This window comes from Branchiostoma belcheri, unplaced genomic scaffold (assembly GCF_001625305.1).
Source record: "Branchiostoma belcheri isolate BF01 breed outbred unplaced genomic scaffold, Haploidv18h27 scaffold5, whole genome shotgun sequence".
Classification (NCBI taxonomy): Eukaryota; Metazoa; Chordata; class Leptocardii; order Amphioxiformes; family Branchiostomatidae; genus Branchiostoma; species Branchiostoma belcheri.
This window is the reverse complement of record NW_017804131.1, coordinates 4671051-4692635: the sequence shown is the minus strand read 5'-3', so window position 1 is coordinate 4692635 and position 21585 is coordinate 4671051. Positions and strand designations below refer to the sequence as shown.

General features: G+C 42.8%; 2 protein-coding genes across 2 annotated transcripts; both read right to left on the bottom strand.

Annotated features, from left to right (window-relative positions):
• Positions 1–173: 173 nt before the first annotated feature.
• On the bottom strand, positions 174–4531 carry LOC109479678. The gene is made up of 7 exons (XM_019781667.1): positions 4349–4531; positions 2920–3189; positions 2688–2795; positions 2151–2276; positions 1776–1896; positions 1426–1541; positions 174–1203 (listed from the first exon to the last, which is right to left on the bottom strand). The coding sequence occupies exons 1-7, from the start codon at positions 4529–4531 to the stop codon at positions 787–789; spliced, it is 1341 nt and encodes a 446-aa protein (XP_019637226.1). The 3' UTR covers positions 174–786.
• Positions 4532–6695: 2164 nt separating this feature from the next.
• LOC109479900 lies at positions 6696–19160 on the bottom strand. The gene is made up of 11 exons (XM_019781952.1): positions 18903–19160; positions 15616–15723; positions 15313–15438; positions 14982–15102; positions 14601–14716; positions 13572–13949; positions 9527–9634; positions 9226–9351; positions 8896–9016; positions 8523–8638; positions 6696–7787 (listed from the first exon to the last, which is right to left on the bottom strand). Exons 1-11 carry the CDS (start codon positions 19074–19076, stop codon positions 7371–7373), a joined length of 1911 nt encoding a protein of 636 aa, XP_019637511.1. The 5' UTR covers positions 19077–19160; the 3' UTR covers positions 6696–7370.
• Between the last annotated feature and the right edge of the window lie 2425 nt (positions 19161–21585).

The following is a 21585-nucleotide window of genomic DNA, read 5'->3' as shown; positions in this document are numbered from 1 at the left end:
GGACGAAACAGACAACCTGGACCTAAATGCTGTCATTTTGTCCATACACACACATATATATATATATATATATGTACCCTAGCTCACTGTCCATTAAACGGTGCAAGGTCTATTTGTCGCTGCACTCTGCCTGACCCCGTTTCTGTCAATCAAAAATTATTCCGCTCCAGTTTTCAGATCATTGCGCAATTGTTGTTCACGTGGTTTTGCAATCTTGGCAATAACGATTTTTTTCTGTAGTCATATTATATTACATTATTTTCACTTTTTAGAAAAATTACATTAAATTTCACATTTACACCCCTGCTTCTGGTAAGACAGGACAGAGTCTAATTTGCTTGTTTAGTTCAGTGAATAGGTATGTTTCACCTCGGGTGACATACTCCACGAGCGGCTATGACCAAAGCTTGCTTTTGAATGAAGCACGTACATAAAGTACAGTGTTATATGATTTTGATGGTGCAAATGCTATTTTCGATACATCTAGGCAAACAATTATCATAGTGGAGCCATCGTCATCTGTACAGCTGGGCTTGTCGTAATGGTATAAAATCAAGACGATACATGCTGGAGTCATTACATGGGTATTTGTAACCTCAAATAAATATGTTGTTTCATTTATAAGTTATCTGCTATGCTATATCCATGTAGATTCCCGCATCAATATATGGATTGATATGAGAGTATGTACGAATGAATTTGTCTTACATTGTTCGTTCAGCCCTTGTCTGTAAATTTGAAAGTCCCATACAGTGTACTGTAATTTTTCACGTGGAATCATAGTAATTACAGGAAGTAAAACTTCAAATGCTCCGGTTTCTTCACCACGTGCTGCATCACTTCCCTGCACTTCTTCTTCGCGTCGTTAGAAGTCGCCCCGTACGTCCAAACCTTCGCAAACTCGATCTTACTAGGGAGAAACTCCTCGTCGAAATACATGACCATAGTGATCTTGACGTCAGGGTCTTTCTTTAGGATTTCCAGCTCAGACTTGTTGACCATGTCTCCGACCTTCCCCGTGTAGCCGCCGCGGACTTGGAGAGGCAGGTTGAGAGCGGCCCGTCCCGTGGGTACAGGGGGGACGGGCCGGACCCCGCAGCACAGCCCGAGGAGCACCTGCAGCGGCAGCGGGCCCGACAGGCAGGCCGCGTACAGGCCGCTCAGGTTAGTGGACGGCCGGGCATTCACCTCAATCAGCTTGATCTGGGAGTAAAATTTCGTACAGTTAGACATTTTAACAGCGGCATCTGAATGTAGCAGCAGCAACATCTTCACTACGATGTTAAGGCCGATGCATTGCCCCAACAGACGGCCTTGCCCAGTATCCATGTAGATATAAAAGAAAAGGTATGTGTGTGACGCATGACTGGCATACCCGTGCATGTGGGAAGGAAAGCATTCCAACTCGGAAAGAGGAAAGAGTACCTGCCCGTCGGCCAGGATGAAGTACTCCACATGTACGAACTGGTTGTTGAAGCCGTGGTCCACCATCCTGCCCACCACCTTGTCAAATCCGCCCCACAGTCGCTTCTGGACCGCGTCTGTGGATGGCGTAAACTAGTGACAATGTAGTTACTACTTTCTACCTCTTGCCTGTATGACACATACGGGCAGTTGAGACAGCGCTAGCTATTCCACGATTTTAGCAGTACGATTCATCAGCTGGTTCAGTATTACTATATAGAAACCGTGCCCCACACAATGAGACCATTTGTAGATACAATCGAATTTTGAAAATTGCAAATATATCTGGGAAATATGGTGCTTTTGCTCACCTGAGAGGGTAGAAGGCATGTAGCTACCCTGGAAGGGGATATCTTGTCCCGGCCAGTGGAGACTGTCAGAGATGGCCCAGTGGATGATCTCTTTGTTGTAAACACATCCGTCCACACACACCTGATGTGGATATGCAAAATTACTTTTAATCATGTATAGATTCTCACATTCATCTCTAGGAGGCTGTCAAAAACTTTTAGTAGGTTTTAATTGCTTATCTTTACCTTATAATTACTGTACACAAATGAAAAACAATTCTGGACGAGACATGATGACAATTAAGCATCATGCTCATGGCCCAATCATCTGTTCTTCCCCATATTCTTTGTCAAATTCTGCAATGATAACTCTGTACAGCTTAGTGCAATAGTTACCTTTGCCGGTGCATCAATGTACGGCTCTACTATGATAGTGTTCCTCAGAACCATCGGGTAGTGGTCCACATCCAGTACCTTCAGTATGAAGTCACGCATGAAGGTCGCGTTGCTGATGTGTTCATTCTATGTGAGAGAGGGCCATCGGAGATGATTCATGATAACCGTTGAACAATGAAGTATTTTCCAAATATGACCACAAAGAGAATGAAAGAAATATGACCACAAAGAGAACATGGAGTTCGTCACTTAGGACATAGATGACAGGATATTTGATCCACACTTCTGGAAAGTTTGACAATGTTTGACGTTCTCGTAATTTTATTGTTGTACATGAAAACAATTGAAACTTGCTTAAAACGGGTAGTCTGGGTGATTTGACTTCACTGGGATACACAATTTAGCTTGACATCTCTGTAAGCTATTCTTATCGTGATCTTAAACACATCAATACACGATAACAAAATACTGTCAACACAGGGCAGCAACTAACAGAGCACCGTACTTGAACTGGGAAAATGAGTCTTGGTAACCCACCTGGGAGTAATGCCCTTCGTTAATACGTCCCATCTCTTCCAGTACATCCGTCAGCTGACTGGCGCTGCTGATCTTCCAAACGCCCTGGGAGTTATCACAGCAAGGAACCTAAAACAACAACAAACATGGTAATAGCCTAAAATGTCACTCAGTCTATGTCTGAAAAGCTGAGATATTTACTTTGCATTTGTAATCAAATCTTCACCTCTAGAAGGGGATATGGCTTCTATACCTTTGCAAAGGCAGGAAGCTCCACACTCTTTAACAGAGTTGCGGCATCTTCAGGAAGGGTCGGCGAGTCCAAGTCCAAGACGCCGTGAGCAGAAGACTCGGAGTCCGGGTCCAGACACTGGCTGGTGTACACCTTGTGATAGGCGAGAAACGACGACTCCACACTCGGTCCTTCGAGTCGATTCGGGAACTCTCGTGACAGAGCCGACTGCACGAGCGTAGCGACGTCAAAGAGTGCCAGAACCACATTGACGTGATTGTCGTCAATAACCTAGACGGACAACAATGAAAAAAAATCCTTTTCATGAAGCTAAAATAGTATCACTGGGATACCGAGAATCCGTTTAGTTTGTGTTACAGCCTACAGGACATTTAAAGCTGCATAAGTTTATTTAGAGAGAAAATCGTTGTATCAACGAATTCAGAACTGTACCCTGAAAGACCTTGCAACTCAATATAATCACAACTAAATGGATGTTTCTAACGTGGCATCTTAAGCTACCGACATACCGAAAATCACGACGATCCTTCAACTGGTTCTTGTGTTACCCTCTGTCGAAGATTTTTAATCAAACCCCTTCTGCAGTTCCGGAACAAGCTGTTAGGTAGCCCAAATGTCAGATCCTTCCGAGCACATGAGCTATCATCTATCGTCTAACATTCGTGACCCTAGCGCCACTTTTCACGAGAAATCGGAAGTTCCGCTGCAGTACCGAAACAAGCCGTTAGGGTGCCCAAAATTGAATCATTTCTAAGTCTCGTGACAATCCATTGATCTAGGCAAACAATTATCATAGAGGGCCTTCATTATTTGTGCACCTTGGTTTTAGCCTGGAGTCCAGCCTTGTTAGCTTTAGTCTTTTCCTCAAGATCTACTTCTTGTTCACCGCCGATCTTGGGGAGCAGGCTAAATTTAAGCTAACAAGGCTTGACTCAAGGCTACCTTGGTTTGTCATAATGACATAAAATCAAGACGAGAAATGCTAGAGTCAGTACATAGGCATGTGTAACCTCAACTGAACATAATGCATACCTATCCCTTGTGCCGGAGGCACCCAGAAAGGTGCAGTTACAAAAGTGGCGTCTTCAAAGAAAACGGCATACTTCACTGCAATTTGAGCCTGCCAGCTCCAAGTATAGGTGCACGTTTGACTCTAATCAGGTAATATATTGACGTTATAACGTCGTCTAAGCCTCGGGAGATACTGTACGCCACCCTCCATACTCAGACAACCAGACGTACCTTTGTGTCTTGAGAAAATACTAGATAAGTTTGACTATAGTTTGACGACTAATTTACGTACATACGCTTAAATGTACTGATTGTGTATTAGGTTGAATTTGAGCAGCTGCCTTCGCATTACGAAGAATTAAAAGACCAAATCACGCCTGTTAAAAATGAACATTCAAGTTCCTAAAGAGTTTCTCACTTCTTTTAGTCGGTAGAAGTAGTCCAACAGATTTTCACCCTCGTCTAGGTAGCTAAAGATGACCTTCCCTACTGGGATTCCCTCACAAGACCGAAGCAGGTTTTCTGTAGTGCTGTAGTCCACAGCCCTGTAACAGAACGGCACCAGGATGGTCACGGGTTGCTCAGTGTTACCATTAGACATGTTTTGGGCACTGTCAGACTAGTTGTCACCAGAAACCCTAGAGAGTAGACGACAGCTTTCCCAGTACCGCCGTTCTCGCTATGTACTGGCTATTGCGAGTACTTGTTCTACAGGTGTAATTTACCTGAACAGATCGTAGCTAAAGATAACCTTCCCTATGGCAAGGACATTATACAGGCTACATAACGACATGTTAATGTACTTGCGTACGGGTATTCCTGCCATTACAGTTTTAATCCTAGTAATACCGACGACCCGTTTAGTTTATGTTACAGCCTACAGAACATTTAAAGTCTCTAATTTCTTAGGCACCTGCATACCAAAAAGTCACGACTATATACTACTAACCGTCAACCGGTTCTTGAGTTATCCTCCCTTTTCAAACTAACCATCCTGCAAAACAAGCTGCTAGGTAGCCCAAACTAATGTCACTCCTTCCCGAGCACATGAGTTATCTATCATGGAAAATTTGTGACCATAGCACCCCATACCACGAAATATCAGAACATGAATTTTTCCGCTGCAGTACCATAAGAAGCCTTTAGGGTTCCTAAAATGGTGGTCTCATCAACCAACGCCTACCTAGTTTCGTGAGAATCCATCGATAGCTTCTTGAGTTATTGTGCAAAACCACATACATGTACAAACACACACACGAGGGCACACAAAATACGCACACACATCAAATGGGACGAAACAGACACCCTGGACCCTAAATGCTGTCATTTTGCCATCCATATATATATATAACGGTGCAAGGTCTATTTGTCGCTGCACTCTGCCTGACCCCTTTTCTGTCAATCAAAAATTATTCCGCTCCAGTTTTCAGATCATTGCGCAATTATTGTCCGCGTGGTTTCGCAAACTTGGCAATAACGGTTTTTTCTGTAGTCATATTATATTACATTATTTTTAGTTTATAGAAAATCTACATTAAATCTCACATTTACACCCCTGCTTCTGGTAAGACTGGACGGAGTCTATGCCTGTTTAGTTCAGTAAATAGGTATGTTTCATCTAGGGTGACATACTCCGGGAGCGGCTATGACCAAAGCTTGCTATTGAATGAAGCACATACCGTGTTACATGTATATGATTTTGATGTTGCAAATTTCTATTCTCGATGCATCTATGCAAACAATTATCATAGTGGAGCCATCATCATCTGTACAGCTGGGCCTGTCGTAATGGTATAAATCAAGACGATACATGCTGGAGTAATTACATGGGTATTTGTAGCCTCAACTGAACAAACCTTTCCCTTGTGCCGGAGGCACCTCGAAAGGTCACTCACAAAAATGGCGTCTTCAAAGGACACTGTGACGGCACAATCCATTGCACATTTCACTTTTGGGCCTGCCCACTCCATGCATAGATACAATTTTGACCCAAATCATGTAACATATTGACGTTGTAACGTCGTCTAAGCCCCATAAATATTGGAAAAATTGTACGGAACCCTCCATTCTCAGCTGACAACCAGGCACACCTTTGAAACATAAGACAGTACTTGACAAGTTTGACTACACTTGACGAGTAATTTACTTGCATACGCTTGACTGCACTGATAACGAGTATGTATTGCGTATTACGAATTTGAGTTAAAAGGCTTCATTATGCCTGAAAAAAGGGCATTCAAGTTTCCGAAGAGCTTCTCACTTCTTTCAGTCGGTAGAAGTAGTCCAAGAGACTTTCACCCTCTTGTAGGTAGCTAAAGAAGACCTTCCCTACTGGGATTCCCTCACAAGACCGAAGCAGGTTTTCTGTAGTGCTGTAATTCACAGCTCTGTAACAGAACGGCACCAGGATGGTCACGGGTTGCTCAGTGTTACCATTAGACATGGTTTGGATACTAGTTGTCACCACAAACCCTGGAGAGTAGACGACAGCTTTTCCAGTCGTCTTGTTCTCGTTATGTACATGTACTTGATTTTACGAGTACCGGTTCTACCTACCAGTAATTACAGAGAGGTGCTTTGACCCGAACACATCGTGGTTGAATATAACCTTCCCTACAGCAATAACATTAATGTCATTGCGTATCGGGGTTCCCTCATCATGAGTCCAAAGAAAGTTTTCTGTGCTGTAGTCCACAGCTTTTTCGAGTATACGACAGCTTTCGGTAGTACAGTTAGTCTCGTACTCGCTATTCCGATTCTACAAGTAGTCATTACAAAGTCTTTATTAACAATGTTCAATGGAGACAATATAAATAAGACAATACATGTAATACGTAGATAGCAACAAAGATACAATATTAAAGTATATTCCAGAGAGTCATCAGCTAATACATGTGATAAATTTCCTTGTGACTTCCTTCCTTGTGCTGGAACAAAGCTTAAAAGTCTACAACTATGGATTTTACCAATACAGATGAGCTTTCATTCGAATGGTGCAATATGCGGGCTATTACATGGCCATCCCAATAAACATCTAAAAAAATACGAAAGATAAAATATTAGCACGAAGCTTACATTCTCATGATATTAATACACATGTACTGCTTAAACCTTTCATCGCAGGACCCAAACATAAGTTCCAACACCATACAAAGAACGTTAATTTACCTAAACCAAGGCGTAAACACTACGCAACTTAACAGTTACTAGAATTCTTTCGTTTGTTTTCGAAAAATAAATATGTTGTTACATTTATAAGTTATCTGCCATGCTACATAACGTTACATATAGATACCCGTATCATGCATTTAGTATATGGATTGATATGAGAGTATGTACGAATGAATTTGATTCACATTTTTCATTCAGCCCTTGTCTGTGAATTCGAAGGCTTTACCCAGTGCACCATTATATTTCTCGTTGAAATAGAGTACTAGTATTCACGGGAAGTTAAACTTCAAATGCTCAGGTGTCTTCACCACGCGCTGCATCACTTCCCTGTACTTCTTCTTTGCGTCGTCAGGGGTCGCTCCGTACGTCCAAACCTTCGCAAACTCCGTCTTACCAAGGAGAAACTCCTCGTCAAAAGACATGACCCAAGTGATCTTGACGTCAGGGTCTTTCTTCAGGATTTCCAGCTCAGACTTGTTGACCATGTCTCCGACCTTCCCCGTGTAGTCGCCGCGGACTTGGAGAGGCAGGTTGAGAGCAGCCCGTCCCGTGGGTACAGGGGGGACGGGCCGGACTCCGCAGCACAGCCCGAGGAGAACCTGCACCGGCAGCGGGCCCGACAGGCAGGCCGCGTACAGGCCGCTCAGGTTACCGGACATACGGGCATTCACCTCAATCAGCTTGATCTGCTGGGGAAAGTTTGTACAGTACTGTTAGAGGAGCTGGTTAGAGAAAACGTTTTAATAGCATCTGAATGTAGACGTAGCCGCAGCACTACAACACAGATAAATATGCCTGTCCTCGGAACTGAATACTATCCACGCAGGTTAACATGCCTGTCTTTGGTTCTGAACACTATACCATACAGGTTAACATGACCGTCCTTGGTACTGAACACTATCCACGCAGGTTAACATACCTGTCTTTGGTTCTGAACACTATACCATACAGGTTAACATGACCGTCCTTGGTACTGAACACTATCCACGCAGGTTAACATGCCTGTCCTTGGTGGTGAACACTATCCACACAGGTTAACATGCCTGTCCTGGGTGCTGAACACTATCCCATACAGGTTAACATGCCTGTCCTTGGTGCTGAACACTATCCACACAGGTTAACATGCCCGTCCTTCGTGCTGAACACTATCCACACAGGTTGACATGCCTGTCCTTGGTGCTGAACACAATCCATGCAGTCCAACATGCCTGTCCTTGGTGCTGAACACTATATACACAGATTAACATGCCTGTCATTTGTGCTAGCAACATTGCTAGTTCAGATAAAGTATCCATGATCTTTTAACTGAAATCTCCGCGTGGAACGGAAATTAGAACAATTGCAACTCGGAAAAAGGTCTTCCTAGTTAAAAGGTATTACAGTGTTAGTAAACTTGTTCTAAAGCCTAAAACAAAGAGTACCTGTCCGTCTGCCAGGATGAAGTACTCCACATGTACGAACTGGTTGTTGAAGCCGTGGTCCACCATCCTGCCCACCACCTTGTCAAATCCGCCCCACAGTCGCTTCTGGACCGCGTCTGTGGATGGTGTTAAACAACAATCTATTTACAAACGTATTGTAGGACATACAAAAAAACATACAAAATGACAAAGAATGCCAACGTGGAACGTGAAAGTAGTAGTTGAGACAGCACTATACAGGTTTTAGCAGCAGATTTCATCAACTGATTATGGCAAATTCAGTGCAAAACGTAACTATAGAAAATGTGTCGCCATTATGAGAACATATGCACCTGTAGACTGTTTAAAAAATCGAAAACTTATCTTAACCTACCTGGTAGGGCAGAAGGCATGTAGCTTCCCTGGAAGGAGATATCTTGTCCCGGCCAGTGGAGACTGTCAGAGATGGCCCAGTGGATGATCTCTTTGTTATAAACACATCCATCCACACACACCTGATGTGGGCATGCACATATACATTTTCAAAATCAGAAGTTCCCCTTTTTGACGTTTTGAACTATCGCAAACTTTCAGTATGTTTCTTTGCTTATCATTACTTGACAGAAATTAAAAGAACAGTATCATTCTTTGTTATATTATGCAGCCCCCTTCATTCGGTTAAATTATGTCATAATAACTCTGTACAGTTTGGTGGAATAGTTACCTTTGCCGGTGCATCAATGTACGTCTCTACTATGATAGTGTTCCTCAGAACCATCGGGTAGTGGTCCACATCCAGTACCTTCAGTATGAAGTCACGCATGAAGGTCGCGTTGCTGATGTGTTCATTCTATGAGAGAGAGGGCCATCGGAGATGATTCAGTGATGATAACTGTATGTTGTACGATAATGCATTTTAAAATGTAACTGCCTGGTCACAACATTTTTCTTACAACTTTTCCAAACAGCTATATAGTTTATTTAAAAAAAATGTCGGGTAAATGTTTTGAGTCTTGGTAACTGACCTGGGAGTAATGCCCCTCGTTAATACGTCCCATCTTTTCCAGTACATCCGTCAGCTGACTGGCGCTGCTGATCTTCCAAACGCCCTGGGAGGCATCGCCGCACGGAACCTAAAACAACAACAATCATAGAATATTACATTGTAGCCCACAAAAAAATCTAAATTTGTAATCAAATTTTCAAATCTAGTTTGGGACATAGACTGATGATATCTACTGTAATAAAAATAAAGTAACAACAGATGCATGGCTTCTATACCTTTGCAAAGGCAGGAAGCTCCACCCTCTTTAACAGAGTCGCGGCATCTTCAGGAAGGGTCGGTGAGTCCAAGTCCAAGACGCCGTGAGGAGAAGACTCGGAGTCCGGGTCCAGACACTGGCTGGTGTACACCTTGTGATAGGCGAGAAACGACGACTCCACACTCGGCCCTTCGAGTCGGTTCGGGAACTCTCGTGACAGAGCAGACTGCACGAGCGTAGCAACGTCAAAGAGTGCCAGAACCACATTGACGTGATTGTCGTCAATAACCTAGACGGACAACAATGAAAAAATCATTTTCATGAAGCTAAAATAGTATCACCGGCATACCGAGAATCCGTTTAGTTTGTGTTACAGCCTACAGGACATTTAAAGCTGCATAAGTTTATTTAGAGAGAAAATCGTTGTATCAACGAATTCAGAGCTGTACCCTGAAAGACCTTGCAACTCAATATGATCACAACTAAATGGATGTTTCTAACGTGGCATCTTAAGCTACCTACATACCGAAAATCACGACGACCCGTCAACTGGTTCTTGTGTTACCCTCTCTCGAAGATTTTTAATCAAACCCTCCTGCAGTTCCGGAACAAGCTGTTAGGTAGCCTAAATGTCAGATCTTCCCGAGCACATGAGCTATCATCTATCGTCTAACATTCGAGACCGTAGCGCCCCTTTTCACGAGAAATCGGAAGTTCCGCTGCAGTACCGAAACAAGCCGTTAGGGTGCCCAAAATCTAATCATTTCTAGGTCTCATATGAATAAAGATTTACCCACTTACCCAGTTTCGTGACAAACCATTGATAGTTTCTTAAAATATCGTGATATGACCAAACATCACAGCTTGCTTTTGATTGAAGCATATAACATAGTGTTATATGATTTTCAATGGTGCTACATTAAGCTAAAATCAATCAATTAACAATATAAAATTTCAATTAAGTACAATTAAGACTTAAGTACAGAGCATAATAAAAGTATTCAATCACGATAATGATAATAATATACTTTTTTGGAGGTCAGAGGTCATAGGCAATTGAATATAATACAATGTGAGGAAATATATATATAACATATGATCATATGAGGTTATCGTATGTGGTATCACTGGAAGGACCATCAAAACGTTTTGTGGTGGAAATAAATGTTTCAAGTGCCTCAAATAGTTGTTTGTGTGAATGTTACAGCCTGGTAGCATCTAGGCAAACAATTGTCATAGAGGGCCCATCATTATCTGTGCACCTTGGACTAAAGCTAACAGGACTGGAGTCCAGCCTTGTTAGCTTTAGTCTTCTCCTCAAGATCCACTACTCGTTCACCGCCGATCTTGGGGAGCAGACTAAATTTAAGCTAACAAGCCTTGACTCAAGGCTACCTTGGTTTGTCGTAATGACATAAAGTCAAGACGAGAAATGCTAGAGTCAGTACATAGGCATGTGTGACCTCAGCTAAACATAATGCATACCTATCCCTTGTGCCGGAGGCAACCAGAAAGGTCAGTTACAAAAGTGGCGTCTTCAAAGAAAACGCCATACTTCACTGCAATTTGAGAACTGTTGACTCTAATCAGGTAATATATTGACGTTATAACGTCGTCTAAGCCTCAGGAGATACTGTACGCCACCCTCCATTCTCAGACAACCAGACACACCTTTGTGACTTGAGAAAATATGTTGAGAAAATAGTTTGACGAATAATTTACGTACATACGCTTGAATGTACTGATCATGTATTAGGTTGAGTTTGAACAGCTGCCTTCGCATTACGAAGAATTAAATTAAAGGCCTACTAATGCCAAAGAGTTTCTCACTTCTTTCAGTCGGTAGAAGTAGTCCAAGAGATTTTCACCCTCGTCTAGGTAGCTAAACATGACCTTCCCTACTGGGATTCCCTCACAAGACCGAAGCAGGTTTTCTGTAGTGCTGTAATCCACAGCTTTTTTACAGAACGGCACCAGGATGGTCACGGGTTGCTCAGTGTTAGACATGGTTTGGGAACTCTCAGACTAGTTGTCACCAGAAACCCTGGAGAGTAGACGACTCAAGGCTACCTTGGTTTGTCGTAATGGTATAAAATCAAGACGATACATGCTGGAGTCATTACATGGGTATTTGTAACCTCAGCTGAACCTACCCATCCCTTGTGCCGGAGGCACCTCGAAAGGTCACTCACAAAAATGGCGTCTTCAAAGGACACTGTGACGGCACAATCCATTGCACATTTCACTTTTGGGCCTGCCCGCTCCATGCATAGATACAATTTTGACCCAAATCATGTAACATATTGACGTTGTAACGTCGTTTAAGCCACATGAATATTGGAAAAATTGTACGAAACCCTCCATTCTCAACTGACAACCAGGCACACCTTTGAAACAACATAAGACAATACTAGACAAGTTTGACTACACTTGACGAGTAATTTACGTGCATACGCTTGACTGCACTGATATCGAGCATGTATTGCGTATTATGAATTTGAGTTAAAAGGCTTCATTATGCCTGAAAAAAGGGCATTCAAGTTTCCGAAGAGCTTCTCACTTCTTTCAGTCGGTAGAAGTAGTCCAAGAGATTTTCACCCTCTTCTAGGTAGCTAAAGAAGACCTTCTCTACTGGGATTCCCTCACAAGACCGAAGCAGGTTTTCTGTAGTGCTGTAATCCACAGCTCTGTAACAGAACGGCACCAGGATGGTCACGGGTTGCTCAGTGTTACCATTAGACATGGTTTGGGAACTCTCAGACTAGTTGTCACCAGAAACCCTGGAGAGTAGACGACAGCTTTTCCAGTCGTCTTGTTCTCGTTATGTACATGTACTTGATTTTACGAGTACCGGTTCTACCAGTAATTACAGAGAGGTGCTTTTACCCGAACACATCGTAGTTGAATATAACCTTCCCTACAGCGATAACATTAATGTCATTACTTATCGGGGTTCCCTCATCTTGAGTCCAAAGAAAGTTTTCTGTGCTGTAGTCCACAGCTTTTTCGAGGAGACGACAGCTTTCGGCAGTACAGTTAGTCTCGTACTCGCTATTCCGATTCTACAAGTAGTCATTACAAAGTCTTTATTAACAATGTTCAATGGAGACAATATAGATAAGACAATACATGTAATACGTAGATAGCAACAAAGATACAATATCAAAGTATATTCCAGAGAGTCATCAGCTAATACATGTGATAATTTCCTTGTGACTTCCTTCCTTGTGCTGGAACAAAGCTTAAAAGTCTACAACTATGGATTTTACCAATACAGATGAGCTTTCATTCGAATGGTGCAATATGCGGGCTATTACATGGCCATCCCAATAAACATCTAAAAAAATGCGAAAGATAAAATATTACCACGAAGCTTGCATTCTCATGATATTAATACACATGTACTGCTTAAACCTTTCATCGCGGGAGTATTTTGAAACAAAGAAATTAATCCCAAACATTAAGTTCCAACACCATACAAAGAACGTTAACTTACCTAAAACAATGCGTAAACACTACGCAATTTAACAGTTACAGAATTCTTTCGTTTGTTTTCGAAAAATAAATACGTTGTTACATTTATAAGTTATCTGCCATGCTATATAACGTTACATATAGATACCCGTATCATGCATTTAGTATATGGATTGATATGAGAGTATGTACGAATGAATTTGTTTCACATTTTTTCATTCAGCCCCTGTCTACGAGTTCGAAGGTTTTTACCCAGTGCACCATTATATTTCTCGTTGAAATAGAGTACTAGTATTCACGGGAAGTTAAACTTCAAATGCTCCGGTTTCTTCACCACGCGCTGCATCACTTCCCTGTACTTCTTCTTTGCGTCGTCAGGGGTCGCTCCGTACGTCCAAACCTTCGCAAACTCCGTCTTACCAAGGAGAAACTCCTCGTCAAAAGACATGACCCAAGTGATCTTGACGTCAGGGTCTTTCTTCAGGATTTCCAGCTCAGCTTTGTTGACCATGTCTCCGACCTTCCCCGTGTAGTCGCCGCGGACTTGGAGAGGCAGGTTGAGAGCAGCCCGTCCCGTGGGTACAGGAGGGACGGGCCGGACTCCGCAGCACAGCCCGAGGAGCGTCTGTAGAGGCAGCGGGCCCGACAGGCAGGCCGCGTACAGGCCGCTCAGGTTACCGGACATACGGGCATTCACCTCAATCAGCTTGATCTGCGGGGGAAAGTTTGTACAGTAGTGTTAGAGGAGCTGGTTAGAGAAAACGTTTTAATAGCATCTGAATGTAGACGTAGCCGCAGCACTACAACACAGATAAATATGCCTGTCCTCGGTACTGAATACTATCCACGCAGGTTAACATACCTGTCTTTGGTTCTGAACACTATACCATACAGGTTAACATGACCGTCCTTGGTACTGAACACTATCCACACAGGTTAACATGCCCGTCATTGGTGCTGAACACTATCCACACAGGTTAACATGCCTGTCCTTGGTGCTGAACACTGTCCACACAGGTTAACATACCCGTCTTGGTGCTGAACACTATCCACACAGGTTAACATGCCTGTCCTTGGTGCTGAACACTGTCCACACAGGTTAACATACCTGTTCTCGGTACTGAACACTATCCACACAGGTTAACATACCCGTCCTTGGTGCTGAACACTATCCACACAAGTTAACATGCCTGCCATTTGTGTTAGCAACATTGCTAGTTCAGATAAAGTATCCATGATCTTTTAACTGAAATCTCCGCGTGGAACGGAAATTATAACAATTGCAACTCGGAAAAAAGGTCTTCCTAGTTAAAAGGTATTACAGTGTTACTAAACTTGTTCTAAAGCCTAAAACAAAGAGTACCTGTCCGTCAGCCAGGATGAAGTACTCCACATGTACAAACTGGTTGTTGAATCCGTGGTCCACCATCCTGCCCACCACCTTGTCAAATCCGCCCCACAGTCGCCTCTGCACCGCGTCTGCGGATGGCGTAAAACAACAATCTATTTACAAACGTATTGTAGGACATACAAAAACATATGCCTACAAAATGACAAAGAATGCCAACGTGGAACATGGAAGTAGTAGTTGAGACAGCACTATACAGGTGTTAGCAGCAGGATTCATCAACTGATGATGGTAAATTCAGTGCAAAACGTAACTATAGAAAACGTGTCCCCCATTATGAGAACATATGCACCTGTAGACTGTTTAAAAAATTAAAAAAAATTAATCTTAACCTACCTGGTAGGGTAGAAGGCATGTAGCTTCCCTGGAAGGGGATATCTTGTCCCGGCCAGTGGAGACTGTCAGAGATGGCCCAGTGGATGATCTCTTTGTTGTAAACACATCCGTCCACACACACCTGATGTGGGCATGCACATATACATTTTTAAAATCAGAAGTTCCCCTTTTTGACGTTTTGAACTATCGCAAACTTTCAGTATGTTTCTTTGCTTATCATTACTTGACAGAAATGAAAAGAACAGTATCATTCTTTGTTATATTATGCAGACCCCCTGCATTCGGTTAAATTATGTCATAATAACTCTGTACAGCTTGGTGGAAAAGTTACCTTTGCCGGTGCATCAATGTACGGCTCTACTATGATAGTGTTCCTCAGAACCATCGGGTAGTGGTCCACATCCAGTATCTTCAGTATGAAGTCACGCAAGAAGGTCGCGTTGCTGATGTGTTCATTCTGTGAGAGAGAGGGCCATGGGAGATGATTCAGTGATGTTAACTGTATGTTGTACAATAACGTATTTTTAACACGTAACTGACTGGTCACAACATTTTTCTTACAACTTTTCCAAACCGCTATATAGTTTTATTTAAAAAAAATGTCGGGTAAATGTTTCTAGTCTTGGTGACTGACCTGGGAGTAATGCCCCTCGTTAATACGTCCCATCTCTTCCAGTACATCCGTCAGCTGACTGGGGCTGCTGATCTTCCAAACGCCCTGAGAGGCATCGCCGCACGGAACCTAAAACAACAACAATCATAGAATATTACATTGTAGCCCACAAAAAAATCTAAATTTGTAATCAAATTTTCAAATCTAGTTTGGGACATAGACTGATGATATCTACTGTAATAAAAATAAAGTAACAACAGATGCTTGGCTTCTATACCTTTGCAAAGGCAGGAAGCTCCACCCTCTTTAACAGAGTCGCGGCATCTTCAGGAAGGGTCGGTGAGTCCAAGTCCAAGACGCCGTGAGCAGAAGACTCGGAGTCCGGGTCCAGACACTGGCTGGTGTACACCTTGTGATAGGCGAGAAACGACGACTCCACACTCGGCCCTTCGAATCGATTCGGGAACTCTCGTGACAGAGCCGATTGCACGAGCGTAGCAATGTCGTAGAGTGCCAGAACCACATTGACGTCATTGTCGGTAACAATCTAGATGGACAACAATGAAAATAACAATACCAATTGAAATGACGCTTAAATAATAGCATGGATCAAAGTGCAATTTCAGTTTAATTCCATGAATACCGGTAACACGTTTAGTTGATGTTGTATGAAATTTCAAGATGCATAAGTTTATTAAATTGATAGAGACAAACACTGTATCAACTAAGTCAGAGTTGTCTCAAAAACAACGTAACTCAATGGGGTCAAAACTAAAGAAGTGTTGCTAACTTGGTAACGTCTAGAAGAAGCTTAGGAAGAAAATAGTCTCCATGTGCTAATTATGTAGGAGTGTCACAAAGCTTCGAATTGTAAAACCTAGTGTTACACGATTTGCCTGGTAGACAAGTGTCCGTCAAAGAGGGTAAACGATTACACGCAGACAACTCCACAATCAGAAAGCAAACAAAACTTACTCATGTCCAAATTTCTGTTAATCATAGAGCGAGGGGTCATCATCATCATCAGTACTTTTGAATTTGTCGTAATGTCTTAATCAAGGATCCTACCACTACAAAGTGTTAAAAGGCCTGGTTACGCCTGATATCGATAAAAAGGACATGCAGGGCCCCAATGGATGTTTCTAACGTGGCATCTTAAGCTACCTACATACCGAAAGTCACGACGATCCGTCAACTGGTTCTTGTGTTACCCTCTCTCGAAGATTTTTAATCAAACCCTCCTGCAGTTCCGGAACAAGCTGTTAGGTAGCCCAAATGTCAGATCCTTCCGAGCTATCATCTATCGTCTAACATGCGTGACCCTAGCGCCCCTTTTCACGAGAAATCGGAAGTTCCGCTGCAGTACCGAAACAAGCCGTTAGGGTGCCAAAAATCTAATCATTTCTCATATAAATAAAGACTTACCCACTTACCCACTTTCGTGACAATCCATTGATAGCTTCTTAAAATGTCGTGATATGATAAAACTTCACAGCTTGCTTCTGATTGAAGCATATAGCATAGTGTTATATGATTTTCAATGGTGCAAATTTCTATTTTTAGTGCATCTACGTAGGCAACAAAATTATCATACAGGGGCCATCATTATCTGTGCACCTTGGCTTTAGCCTGGAGTCCAGCCTTGTTAGCTTTAGTCCGCTTTCCAAGATCCACTACTCGTTCACCGCCGATCATGGGGAGCAGACTAGATTTAAGCTAATAACAAGGCGTGACTCCAGGCTACCTTGGTTTGTCGTAATGACATAAAATCAAGACGAGAAATGCTAGAGTCAGTACATAGGCATGTGTAACCTCAACTGAACATAATGCATACCTATCCCTTGTGCCGGAGGCACCCAGAAAGGTCAGTTACAAAAGTGGCGTCTTCAAAGAAAACGGCATACTTCACTGCAATTTGAGCAATTTGAGCACTGTTGACTCTAATCAGGTAATATATTGACGTTATAACGTCGTCTAAGCCTCAGGAGATACTGTACGCCACCCTCCATTCTCAGACAACCAGACACAAATATTTTGTGACTTGAGAAAATATTTTGAGAAAATAGTTTGACGACTAATTTACGTACATACGCTTGAATGTACTGACCATGTATCAGGTTGAGTTTGAACAGCTGCCTTCGCATTACGAAGAATTAAATTAAAGGCCTACTAATGCCAAAGAGTTTCTCACTTCTTTCAGTCGGTAGAAGTAGTCCAAGAGACTTTCACCCCCTTGAAGGTGGCTTAAGATGACCTTCCCTACGGAAATTCCCTCACAAGACCGAAGCAGGTTTTCTGTAGTGCTGTAGTCCACAGCTTTTTTACAGAACGGCACGAGGATGGTCACAGGTTGCTTGTTAGCGTAAGCAATGCCCATTGTCTGGGAACTCTTAGACTAGTTGTCACCACAAACCCTGGAGTGAACTAGACAGCGTTCCTACTGGTCTCGTACGCGTTCTCGTTGTGTACTACCGGTTCTACCAGTATGCAAAGTGTATTCAAAGAGGCGACACCCGACATCTCTTGATGATGACAACGGCTGTACCAACTAATTTAAAGTTGTAGGCTAAAAACGATGTCACTCAATAGAGTCAAAACTAAAAGAGTGTTGCTAACTTGGCAACGTCTGAAAGAACCATAGGAAGGAAACGTGATGTCCATACGCTTAAAGTACGTATGACAAATAGCTTCGAATAAACATTGTGGTTCATGTCAGGTACTAGTCTGACAAAAGTGGTAATTAAAAATGATTACTTGTAGACAATCTAAAACAAAAGAAAACCTACTCACGTCAAAATGTAAGTTTTCTAGGTCCAAGAACCTTGGGTTCAGTTGTCGTTTACACTGATTGGTGTGTGTTAAGTGAACTTCGTGTGAACAGACGTAAATATGATACTGATGTCAGGCCCACGGCCATCCAGTCCTCCGGAATATTAAAAATACTAAAATACATTTTCTCAGACACACGTTTGTGACTTAATCGAATACTAGACAAGTTTGACTACACTTGGCGAGTAATTCAGCGCCTACGTTTTATGGTTAACACTTGGTAGCTATTACGTAGCCGGTGTTGTCGCTGCCGTAGGATTACCCTGTCCCCTACCCCTGATCAGTGACACTGGGGGCGGCACAGTGTGGGGTGCACGCGGTAACCACCAGACAGGTCGACCGCCAGGAACGCTAGCTATTACGCATTTCGTAGAAATAAAGCCATCAACTTCGAGCGACTGAATTACTAGTACGAAGACTGAAAGGCTTGATGACACCTGATGAAAAAGGACATGCAAAGAGAGAAATTTGTAACTTACTTCCTTCAGTCGATAGAAGTAGTCCAAGAGACTTTCACCCTTTTCTAGATAGCTAAAGATGACCTTCCCTACTGGGATTCCCTCACAAGACCGAAGCAGGTTTTCTGTAGTGCTGTAGTCCACAGCCCTGTAACAGAACGGCACCAGGATGGACACGGGCTGTTGTTTAGCCATGGTTTTAGGAAGTCTTAGTCTAGTTGTCACCACAAACCGGAGCGAGTAGACGTCAATCGCAAGATTGAGTAGTCTCGTACTCGCTATTCCAGTTCTACCAGTAGTCATTACCAGATGGCTTATGCTAATAAACCTTTCTCCTTCGATACTGATTCAACATACTAGTAATCTTGATTAATGTTGAATAATGACAATCAATACATGTATTACATAATGATACATATTATGTGAATAATTCTCTAAATGACAGTGATGATGTAGACTATTACAGGAGATCTAGACTAGGATAGCTCATGAGATAAACTTTCAGACCACTTTTAGACATCAGAAAAATAACTCGTAGTACTAGTCATGCGTCATATATCATGCAGATTTGTTGAAATCATTGTACATGTACAGAGCGACAGACAGACAGACGGACAGACATGCAGACAGACTTCTTTTACCTGAACACATTGTAGATAAAAATGTCCTTCCCAACTGGGATTCCCTCACAAGACCGAAGCAGGTTTTCTGTACTGCTGTAGTCCACAGCCCTTTTACAGAATGGCACGAGGATGGTCACGGGTTGCTTGTTACCGTTAGCAATGCCCATGGTCTGCGAACTTTGAATGAATGAATGAATGAATGAATGAATGAATGAATGAATGAATGAATGAATGAATGAATGAATGAATGAATGAATGAATGAATGAATGAATGAATGAATGAATGAATGAATGAATGAATGAATGAATGAATGAATGAATGAATGAATGAATGAATGAATGAATGAATGAAGACCTTTATCGTACGCAAATACCCACTGGGTTCAGTACAGGTCACAGGAAAGACGTCACAGTTTGCAATGAATATATACAATGTACAAGCTAGTGCTAATTCTATGTACTATGGACATGTAGTCTAATAATTACGATAATTTGGCTTCTTCTCGCTTCTTAGTAACGATGAAGATATAAGTACAGATGTGTTTTATAATCGAAGGTTTGTCTAAAGCCATTAGAAATATGAACTTATTTTTGTTGCTTAGATGTATGAAATGGGAAAACATACATGTAGCGATATTAAAGTCAAGCCAGGAAACACCCCTCTCTTACTACATGTATTAGACTAGCCCAAGTGGTCTCAAGTAACTGGACCCTACCACTCTCCCTCTTTCTGCTGGGACCCCAGATTGAGCAGACGCATCTATGTACCTCAGAGTTACTAACCCTCCTGATTAAAGACCATCCAAAGGTATCGACCCGCCTCGTCTCAAGTTCAAGACCAAGAACACAACATGGTGTCAGGTCAGTCGAACCACAGCCCACAACTCGTGAAGAAGGAGGAAAAGTAGAGGTAAAGTCCAGTGGAAAAGGCAGAAAAACACGAGGTAGGAAAATTCCTATACTCCCACAAGGGATTTGAGTCTAGACCGCCAGATCGCATCTGGAATGCGTCTCAGCCAAGCCAGTGGCAGGGCATAGGGTAGAAGACACAGGTCAAATTCTGACAGTTTGAATAGTCTCAAAACCCTGAAGTAAACAAGAACCACACAATGGAGTACACAGGCAAGCCACCACAGATAAACTGGGACAGTGCCAACTTAGACGAAGAGTGGAAACGTTTCAAGCAGCATGTTGAGCTAATGTTTACTGGTCCGTTAAGTGAAAAATCAGATGCAGAGAAAGCCAGTTTCCTGCAGATCTGGATCAACGAACAGGGTCGAGATATCCTGAACACTTTCCAGTTTGCCAATGATGCTGACAAAGGCAAACCGAAGACCTACTATGACGCGTTCGAAGCATATGTCAAACCGAAATCGAATAAGGTGTTAGCGCGTTTCAAGTTCCACAATAGAACGCAGGGTCCACAAGAGCCGGTGGAACAGTTTGTGACAGATTTGAAACTGTTGGCCAGGGACTGCGCCTTCAAAGACACAGATGAGATGATCGTGGACCGATTAGTGTTCGGTACCAACTCAGACGCAGTTCGGGTGAAACTGATAAATAAGGGATCAGAGCTGACGTTAGCAAACGCCCTGGATATCGCCAGGAGCTTCGAGTCCAGCCAATCCACATTGAAATCGATCACCCAGTCCGCGGCAACAGTACACGGAGTGCAGACCCAACATAAGACCAGAGACGTACGTAGCTACAAGAAAGCCAGAGCGTCAGGTGGCAGTGGGGGCATCCCAAAGTACACTAGTACTAGGCCTACAAACACGTGTGGTAGATGCGGCAGAAAGCATCAAAAGGGCGACAGATGCGCTGCTGTCGGGCAGACCTGTCGCAAGTGTTCCCGTCCCAATCACTTCGCATCAGTGTGCAGGACGAAGAATGTCCAGGAAGTGAGGACGGTAGAAGAGGATCTCCATGCCTTCCACATAGAGACCGTGTGCAGAAAACATGACGAAGGAGACCAGGCATTTGTAGAACTACATATCGCCGGGAGGAATGACATCCTCAGATGCAAATTAGACACTGGGGCACAAGTCAATGTCCTACCGGAGAAAGAGTGGAAAAAAGCT